Genomic DNA, 10,284 nt, shown 5'->3' with positions numbered 1-10,284 from the left:
CAACACTTTTCTGAGAGGAGCAAAGATCATGGGCTTGGCTTTACAGAGTTTCTGCAGGGTCTGAAAACATAGTCTTAAATTTAATGATCTCAAAATCATGCTGTACAAAGCCAGATGTCCATATTTTCCTAATTAGATTTTAAAAATAAATTTGGCTTTAGAATTTTTTATTTAAAAAAGTTCAGTTCTGCTCCTGAAACAGTTTTAAAAAATGATTTGAATGAAAAACAATAAATTTGTTGCTTTGAAATTTTATCTCCATCCATCCATGCATTATCTACTCTTTATTGTATAAATGCAGATTCTAAATTTCAATCATCTTTAAAAAGTCTAAACTCTGCATAATTCCTGTAACACTGCTGTACTTCCTTAATTTTGTACACACAAAAAACATTAAACATAAAATATAGTTAACTGAGCCAAAACAAAAGCGTTTTTTTTTTTAACCTATAGTTTTATCAAACTAGTGCGATGGTTGCTAAGCCTTTTAAATCCCAACCCACAAAATCAATCAACCTTTATACAGGTAAATCCCATTGAGCCTCGAGGACTCGTTTACAAGAGAGACCTGATTTCAACAAAGAAAGATGACAACAATGGACAACAGCAACAACAATAAACAGTTATAAAAAAGCATACTACAGTTTTTTTTTGTTTTTTTTAACAAATAGGATGGCTAAAAGGAAAAGATAACAAAACAAAAAACAGCTAGATTCCAAGACAAATGTAGAAAACTAACAACAGGAACATGTCAGCATTGGACCCTGCCAGGTGTCCAACAGATTCTTAAAGACACTTAGAGAGGTCAAGGTCGAGAGCTTCAAATCTTTTTGTAAGATATTCCAGGAAACAGGAGTGGAGTAGGACAAGGCCCTTTTGCCTAGTTCAGTCCTCATTGAGGGAAAAAAAGTGTTGCAGGTAATTTTGAATAGTTAAACAAAGATGTGTACATTATTAAACGTTTTAACCCATTTATTATTTATAACCAAATTCTTTTGGAAAATAAAATAAAATATGGGCGGGGCTTAAATAAAATATGGGCGGGGCTTAAATGTTCGACTCCGCCCTGATTTGTAATTTTCTTGTCAGGGAGGACTTGGAGTCCCGTGTCCCCCTAAAAGTATTTTCAAGATTCTCTACTGGATTTTGGATGAACGGGGATGGGACCTTAATTTTGTACAATGCTGGTCCGATAAATGTACATAGCCCGTGGAGTAAAAGGTGCCACATTAAAAGGACCGAAACAATGGTTTATTGACAAAGTTCGAGTTATGACGTCATTATCAAGCGCCAATGATTTCTGCCACGTCATACAAAAGAGGCGTCAGGCGGAAGTACTGAAACAACCCCGGTGTTGAATGTAACGATGTAGCCCAGCCTCATTCACTATCACTCACTGCTCCACGACATCTCGATGTGTTAATTCAGCTGGACCGTTTTCTGCTGGCTTTCACTGGTAAGTATGTGGCTAACCGCCGTACATTAATTTTACATACATAAGAAAGTTTGAACTCTGACATTAGGATTCGCTCGAGCTGTTTTAGTGACTTCATGTTTGACAGGACACCAGTCGAGTCACTGAAAAAGCCTTTAAAACAAACGCTGCTTAGATGACAAGTTATAATATAGCCACATATCTCCGTCGCTACTTGATGTTATGTATTATGTTTGAAAACTCACTTTCAATAGGAGCATTTTATAGTGCAAGTTCACTACAAGGGAACATTTTGCATACCCAAGTCCATTCACACCGTCTCGTTCTTATCGCCTTGGTTCACTGATTAGGAAATACATTGTATTTCGTTGCCATGGAAACGAGATTTAAGAGGTTAAAGACACCATTCACAATTTTTGCTTCATGTAAAGGGTTGGCATCAACATTTCACATCCTGGACTAGGTCTAGCCCTCTCCTGGAAGAGAGGAGTCATGAATGAATGTAGACGTCATAATGTATTGTAAAATGATATGAACTGTTGCATGTGGGCGTGCCCTTCATGTACGGGTTTTTCCAGCTTATTTGCCAACCTGTAGTCTGAAAACCTTTTGCCAAGTAAAGTTGTTTGTCAGGTCAAAGTTCTTTGTAAGTCTGAGCAGATACTTCCAGAGTCAGTGTTGTTGCACTCTATTAATGCATGTAGGTTTTATATTTAGACAAGGTGAAGTTTTATCTATTTCAGATATAGTGTTCAGGCTGTTGTGTCTGTTTGCTCTCTGCTCTGAACAGATGTGTATGTCTCCTAGACAGAGGTTGTGGAATGCTGCTGGACGAGACTCCGCTCTTTGAGCCCTCTCTGCTTCAGGAGTTGGACTGGAGCTGCAACACTGTCCCCTTCTCTCCCCTGATCTCACCGTCCAATCCAGGAGAAGGCCTGGTGCTCAGGCCACTCTGCACAGCAGATTTTAACAGAGGTGAGTCTGGACATCACCTTCCTGATCCATATTTCTATTTTTGATATATCATAGACCAGTAATTCAAATAAATATTCAGCTTAGATGAACTAAAAAGAGACACAGAATAATTTTTTTTTTTGTTCCAGGATTCTTCAAGGTTTTATCCCAACTTACCCAGACTGGAGATGTAACCCCGGAGCATTTTATCAGTAAGCCACATTTAATCAAACTACAAAATAATTAGTGACATTTTGTCTATATATTTTTTTAAGTATTTACCCTTAACATGCAAGTGGTCTTTAACTTAAATATCTTGTTTCTTCCTAAAAAGTTATTAAAAATTTAATTAACGCACGAGAATGAAATTGATATGTTGCTGCCGAGTGCAGCCAAAACTACAGGGGAACTCAGAATTCAGACATAACCCAGGTTTGTATTCTTTTGAGAACATGGCAGAATTCCTCTAGTCATTCTGGGAAACTGCAACACACCAGACTACACAAATGTAGGAGCCCTGGGAAAAACCTTGGGGTTGTCATAACACATTCCAGCAACTACACCAAAACAACAAAATGTTTTAGAAACTTGTCGTGTCTTTTGGTTTACTACCAGATAAATTCAAGCACATGAAGACAACAGGGGACTATTATGTTGTTGTGGTGGAGGACACAAATCTGGGTCAAATCGTTGCCACAGCCACGCTCATCGTCGAACACAAGTTCATCCACTCTTGTGCCAAGGTATAATGCACTCACCAAGCAGTTTGGATATTACTATCTCTTTATAATTTCCTCATCACTACTCCCATAAGTTAAACATTAATGCACCAATTAATATTTATTTAAATTATCTGTTCGCCATAAATGACAGTTACAATCACAGTGTTTCTCTAAGAGATAAAAAAGTTATACAAGTTGATTTTGAAAAGGAGCAAAAATGAAACAGTTTGTTTTTGTTTGTAGCGGGGTCGGGTGGAGGAGGTTGTAGTCAGCGATGTGTGCCGTGGGAAGCAGCTGGGGAAACTGTGAGTAAAAGCCTGATGTTTTGTTTCATTTTCAATAGTTCTTTGCCAAATCCCAAAGGACTTTTCAAAATGACCTCCTATAGAAGGACCTTTACTAAACTTCCCTGGTTTCTCCTTTTGTTTTTCTGTAGGTTAGTGTCAGTGCTCACTCTTCTCAGCAAAAAACTGAACTGCTATAAAATCACTCTAGAATGTGCACCCAAAAATGTGGCTTTCTACCAAAAATTTGGCTACGGTGCTTCAGATGAGACATACATGCAGTGCAGATTCTTCGACTGAGGCTGCAGCTTGAAACCCTGGTTCATGGACCGTTTCTACAAATGACATCAGCACTTGTTATGATGGTCTTAAGCACCGGGGAAAATCCCTGGTGCTGAGTTTACGGTTGTGTTATAATTTAATTATATGAGACCTTTTGATCTCAAAACACTTGAATATTTGTACATTGAAACTATGAAATTTATTCGCCCCTTTGGTAACCAGGGCTACCTCACCAGGGTGGACGTCTGCGGACATTTCCCTTCACCCAGCTGAAGAAATGCCAGTTACTGTAAATTCAATGTTGTTCCTTTGGTTTCACTGAAAACAGTTTCATATAAACCGGAAAACAAATGTAAGTAAACTTACAATAAAAAAATATAAAATTTGGTTATTTTACATACTATACAATAATAATAATAATAAAAAAAAAATATATATATATATATATATGTATATATATATATATAAATAAATAAAAGGTTAGACAATTAATGGGATTTGGGTTCATTTTACTTGTCTAATCTGTCAGATCGGTACTAAATATTATCTTAAGGTGTTTTGTTGCTGGAAACCTTAAACTAAAGTTCTAAATGCTACAAGACACAAAGGGCAGCCGGCTTGGGACCCCAAAGTCCCAGGTTCGATCCCCAGTCACTGCACATCACGTGGCATCTCTGGGCAGCACACCTCATCCCCAAAATGCCCCCCGGGCGCTTTCAATAGCTGCCCACTGCACCACCTGGTGGTGGATGGGTTAAATGCAGAGACTAATTTCGCCATTGTATGGAAACATATTGTGATGACATTATTATTATTATTATAATGAAGACTGTTAACATTTCCAGTGGACCACAATAATAATAACAGTTAAGAGGCAGATGTAAGAATCAAGGGTTTTTAGGTTTTATATTTGGTCAACAGTTGGCATTTTGTAATGGGAAACAAATAATTTTTGTAAATTTTTATTTTACCTTTCGTAGTTTTATAATTGTTTTTTTTTTCTTCTGGAAAAAGGGAATGTATTTAATTTAACTTATTTCCAAACGGCAGTCCAATAAAATATTCTACAATCAAGTGTTTCTTGTATTTCTAATTTAACTACAAAGTAACTTCTGTGTACACTGTTGTAAAAACGGGAAATTATAAAATCTGTAAATGTACTTGGAAAAATAGTTTTTGGAAATGGGCATCTATATTCCCTACATTTATTACACTGAAGTTTAAGATAAAAATCAACAACTTACCAGTTTCTCACATATGCTCCAGTTGGAGTGCTACTAAAATGTAATTTGAGCTGCAGTAAGTACAGGTTATTAAATTCCAGGTTGCATACATTCACACTCTCCATGTATTTGGACAATCTGACCTTGATGTTGACACTTACATTAAGATGACTGAAGATGGTTTCAAATGGTAAATCTGGCACATTTAAAAATTAAACGACAGTAAAATGAATAAGAATGTACAAAACCCTCAAAATGTGACGATTATATTCAGAAAAGCAGAACTGAACAAATGATACGAGACGTGTACAGTACTTCGGACTTTTATTAAGTAGTGTTATTTTTTTGTTTGCAACAGTGCCACCTGAAGCCTGATGTTGGTTTATGATTCTATTATTCCTGAAATAAAGACAGCCACTCCTCACGCCCTCCACTGGGCAACAGTCTGTTAACGTTCCCAGTCTGGTCAACTAAACTAATTCAAGTATTGAAAGCGCATTATTGCAATTCTGTCCTTCTGCAAATGCAAAATGCTTTAAATACTATAAAACTGCAAAAACTCCCATCAGTGCATACAGCTCAGAAAAAAAAGAAGTTAGCCCCATGTCCATCAGCTCTCCATGTCTCAGACACAAACTAGCTGCCCTCCCACCCTCCTCCCTTCCCCTTAGAAAAAGTTCAAATTTTTACATTTTTAATCCCATTAAAAATGTAAAAAATAAAAAAAAGAGTGCACAGTGCCACGCAGCTTAATATCCGCAGAGCTCATCCGTTTTGTGTTGCCGTGACCTGCATCGCCCCAAAATCGTCTCCCTCCTCCAGGCTGCGTTTGCGGCTTCCTGTCAAATAAAATTACATTTTTTACAATTTGTTGCTTCAATCACTTAAAAAAAAGTCACGTTAATTCTACAACATCTACAATGAAAACGTACACATTCGTCCCCGTTTTAAAGAGAATGTTTCAATTAAATTAAAATTTAAAGCCTGAACATTTCTGTTAATGCAGAGGAAAATGTTAGGAAGCAGGATCCATGAAAGATGTGGACTCAGGGTCTTAACACTTGAAACATTCAAGTTTTCAATATTTCAAAAGACATTTTGCTCGCCACTGTGCGCAAGGGTCCTACAACTTTTCCAGTGTAGGAACCCTGTATGTGTCTGAAACACAAGAACTAAACAATTAAATAAATATTTAAATTCTCCAGACAATACAAAAACTTGGTAATATTCCCACAGAGTAATGACTTACCTGGCATACCAGCTTGCAGAGAGAACGACCGGCCCAACTGCATCGGCGACATCATTTTAATGGTCAATTTGGCAAGATAGATTGCTTCATATTCCTGAAAAGACAAACGACACCCCCATCCCAATAAATATTACCACTTTATATCCACCAGTATAAACATCGAAACTGATCTGATCATTTGGCTCAACTATCTGCTTCGGATAGTACTAACTTATGCTACAACATCCAGCAATCTATGCTCTAAATAAACATCAACTCTAGTGCATCAAGTTAATGAAGTTACATTTCTTTAACTAGTGGGAAAAACAATGTAAAAACTGTAAAAGCCCAAATCGACTCAGTGTTGGTCTTACCTGTAGTTGATGCACAAAACCCACGTTAGGGTTGATGCAAAATCTTCTTTCCTGGACATAACTGAATGCATCCCTGCAGAGTTACAACCACCACGTTTAAATAAACAGCTGTAACAATGGTTTTGGGTTGTCCATAAAAAAATTAATAACAAGGATATTTTTTAACTGTAAGATGACTAGTCTGAAAGTAATTTTTAAAGAGAAGAAAAAAAAATTCACCTGTATTTCATCCCAAATGTTTCCATAAGGTATGCAATCACTAAGGCAGCACTGGAAGAAGTGAAGAAGTATAAACAGCCTCAAGATCTAGTTCACACATATTTAATATACGTAGAAATTGGGGATGCATGATATTGGATTTTTGGACGATATCCAATATGCAGATATGTTAAAACTTATTTGGCTGATAACCAATACCTATAATTTTTTTTTCCCTAGACCTACTTACAGAGATGACATAGCTTTCTCTGTTGTGGAATTAAAATACTACATAATTTGCCCTGCTACCAAATGCAGATGCCTAAAAGGGGACTGAAAATGACGCAACACTTCAACTTGGATTATGTTTAATGTCAAATTTATTCATAACATTTACTCTCTCTAACATAGTGACAACACTAGAACAGTGAAAATTAGGGGTGCACCGATTGCAGTTTTCTGGCCAATCACAGATTTCTAAAAAGTCTGACCTGCTGATTCCGATTTTGTCCGATGCCCATTTTGTTTTATAAGCGACACTGTCGGGTGTTATAAATTCACAATGCACCTTCAATTTTTCAATCTTATTTTGTTGAAATCATACCCTTGAACAATATCCTAGAAACAATACAAACTTGTTTTAACTGGCCATGAGGTAGTGCTCTGAGATATAAATGAAGTTCAGAAAATTGTAGTTAAAACTAAAAACAACAACAACAAAAAAAAAATCTGTAAAATCGGTTTCTCATGCAAGTATCGGCCGATTTGTAAATTTTCACAAATCTAAACTAAACCTGTTCACAAGCGACAATTGAAAAGCACATACATAGTAGTGCATTAATCAATACTGTATACGTGACAATTTCTTAAATTAAAAATTAACTTAAAACAGAAGCCTTTTTATATCAGAGGTTTTTTTGATGAAATGTCCAATATTTTAACTTTATCGCTAATATCAGCTGATACTACAGGTTGGTCGACTACATAATTTTTAAACTCGACATTAATCTAATAAAACTCGAGTAGTTGATGACGTCATAGGATCTCAAGATGAAAAAATAAAACCGCAAAAAAACGTCATTTATTATTTACAAAAAAAAAGACCAACAAAACATTGGGAGAGTATATTATGCTCCTACCATTTATCATACTGCAAATAAGTCACAGAAAAACAAAAACTATTAGTTATTATTATTAAGCTGCAAAAGTGAAAGAAATAACGTGCAGCACGTCAAAAATGAAACTACAAACAGTGGGGCGGACGACCACCGTGCACCACCGCCAGCTGTGGTGCGCATTAGGTTTAGTTTTAGAGATTAATATGTTTATAGGTTTTTTATAGGTTTAGAGATGAATATTTTTTGCTTTTTGTTTGTGAAACAAGGTCAGAAGGAATCTGGTTCGGTCACTGGACCCAGTGTTACACCATATTCTGTGACCTGCAACAGTGCATGCAACACCGCCCCCTACGGTCACAATATACGGTGATCACAGAATATGGTCGAACACCGGTTCGCAACAGCTCCAAACAGTCAGGAAGTTGATTCATTTTCTGTTTCCTTACGGTAGTTGAACCAGAAGATTCATCTTTAGTGAAATATTTCCAGACTATTGATGCATTTCTACTTGTTTGCCAAGACTGGACCTGCTCTGCTCAGTCCATCTGCTGGGAGGAATCTATTTGGTAGCTTCTACTAGTAGCCCAGTGCGGATCACGTGACACATGACGTGAAATTTAAAAACTTGATAGATGTCCTAGGAATCGACCTGTCGATTACTCGAGTAGTCTGTTAAAGCCCTAGCTGATACAGATACCATGCCGATAATATCATGCATCCCTAGTGTACATTTTTTGTTTGTTTTCTGGTTGCAATGTTTTAATGTTAAAAACACAACATGCCTCACCTTCTTGATATCCCTGCATTACCGTGTACCAGTACCTTTCCTAGAGAAACATGACAAGAAACTGTTGGTTAAAAACTCAACATCCAGAGCATGACAAATAATTCACACACATCCTTACCCCCTGTTGCTAAGCAGCCATCAATAAATTCTTTAGTCTGTAACAACAAAAAGTGAACAATTGTATGAAAACGGTCAACGCCATAGCCAACAAAGAAGTCAAAGACTAAACGTAGAACTCACCATAGGAAAAAAACGTATTATATTTTCCACTGGATTGTCTGCAATATCTAAAACAAGATATCTGAACGAGACAAGCAAAATGTAATCAGATTCACACATATTCAAATGTAGCACTGTCATTAAAATAAATAAACCAAAACGGATCAAATAATTGTGTTCTTACCTAAACGTATGAGGGAAATTAGGTTTGATAAAATTGGCTTCAATGTCTTGGCGAACACAAACGATGTGCGTTATTCCGTGTCTTTCAAGAGTGGGCAGCTAGACAAAGACAAAATAAGAAAAACAAACAAACAAAACGAGAAATAAATACACCAAGTTTTCATTTCATTATTTAGATTTGTCTATATTCACTACTAGTGTCTACACACTTAAAAAAAATACCTTGCTTTTCATTGCAGCAGAGTAGGGACCTAAATATAGTCCAGGTAAAATCTCCTAAAAAGAAAGAAAAACATCAATAACAGCAGGAAACTAAAATGTCATCATCTTCCAAGATTTCCACAGTACTGATAGAACAACTTATCACGAGTAACTTTAAATGTGAATATTGAAGTTTGTCAGAGTATGAACATGTTTTTGAAGATTAAAAACAAGTCAGCCTTTCACTGATGCAACAATTACTGACAACAATGGAAAACATTTTCTACAGTCAAATAAATCACCTGCATTTCTCGTCTCATTGGATAAGCCCAGTCCTGTAACATCAAAACAAATATTTTAAATGAAGAAAGGTTTTGCTCGATGCTCTCGAAGAAAAGAGAATGCTAGTTTATTTGCGCATACGTGGCTAATGCTAGGTAGCTGTAGCTGAATGAATTGCTTTATTGCAAACGCATAAAAAAATAAATAAAGCAGACGTGTTATTATTACAGTCTTGTGTTTATATAAAGTTACACAAAATGCCGCGCTGAGTGTATTTTAGGTATTTTCTCCCCGCTAGTTGCCAACAAGCTCAAGAGGAAGTTAGCATAAGCATTAGCCGGTTCGGTCAGTGTGGACATGTCAGCTGTGCGCTCACCAGCAGGTCCTCTTTGGAGGCGGGCAGCGACGGGAACTGAAGCTTGTTTTCCTCGTCCATTCTGCTGTGGCTTCCGGCTCCACTGGCCCGGTTTCACGCGCGGTAAAGATGGTTAGCTGGACAAGTGATGCTGTTTGTTTGGAGGCTCCACATGCATGTCCGCCATACTGCTCCCTGACATGGGTCACGTGACTACACACCCGACTACGGGGATGATGTATGGCAAGCAGACCTATCATTTAATAGTGTCTTCAAAGCATTTACAAACGTTTTAGACATTTGTAAGGACTTTCTTCTTTTTCACAATTAATATTTCAGATATCTCAAAATTATTTACCTTTCAGACAAGTTAGATGCTTTTTCGTATCCACAATTAATGGAATTTGAGTTTCATACGTGTGTCCTAGTTTCAGTGAAT

The 10,284-nt window shown here is 36.9% G+C and overlaps 2 protein-coding genes across 3 annotated transcripts; one reads left to right on the top strand and one right to left on the bottom strand.

Annotated features, from left to right (window-relative positions):
- The first annotated feature begins 1,335 nt into the window (after window positions 1–1,335).
- gnpnat1 (glucosamine-phosphate N-acetyltransferase 1) lies at window positions 1,336–4,019 on the top strand. Of its 2 annotated transcripts, none has more exons than XM_037697534.1 (6): window positions 1,336–1,456; window positions 2,243–2,410; window positions 2,539–2,601; window positions 3,005–3,132; window positions 3,355–3,416; window positions 3,548–4,019. In XM_037697534.1, exons 2-6 carry the CDS (start codon window positions 2,257–2,259, stop codon window positions 3,693–3,695), a joined length of 555 nt encoding a protein of 184 aa, XP_037553462.1. In that variant the 5' UTR covers window positions 1,336–1,456; window positions 2,243–2,256; the 3' UTR covers window positions 3,696–4,019. The 2 variants fall into 2 exon arrangements, with proteins under 2 accessions (XP_037553462.1, XP_037553463.1); XM_037697535.1 differs by having other exon boundaries at window positions 2,226–2,410.
- Window positions 4,020–5,230: 1,211 nt separating this feature from the next.
- styx (serine/threonine/tyrosine interacting protein) lies at window positions 5,231–10,050 on the bottom strand. The gene is made up of 11 exons (XM_037697533.1): window positions 9,867–10,050; window positions 9,511–9,543; window positions 9,230–9,283; window positions 9,009–9,106; window positions 8,846–8,906; window positions 8,724–8,760; window positions 8,606–8,645; window positions 6,722–6,772; window positions 6,503–6,575; window positions 6,150–6,243; window positions 5,231–5,739 (listed from the first exon to the last, which is right to left on the bottom strand). The coding sequence occupies exons 1-11, from the start codon at window positions 9,924–9,926 to the stop codon at window positions 5,666–5,668; spliced, it is 675 nt and encodes a 224-aa protein (XP_037553461.1). The 5' UTR covers window positions 9,927–10,050; the 3' UTR covers window positions 5,231–5,665.
- Window positions 10,051–10,284: the final 234 nt, after the last annotated feature.

The sequence above is a fragment of the Nematolebias whitei genome, chromosome 2, assembly GCF_014905685.2.
Source record: "Nematolebias whitei isolate Nwh7 chromosome 2, NemWhi1, whole genome shotgun sequence".
Lineage (NCBI taxonomy): Eukaryota > Metazoa > Chordata > Actinopteri > Cyprinodontiformes > Rivulidae > Nematolebias > Nematolebias whitei.
This window is presented reverse-complemented; position numbering and strand designations above follow the sequence as displayed.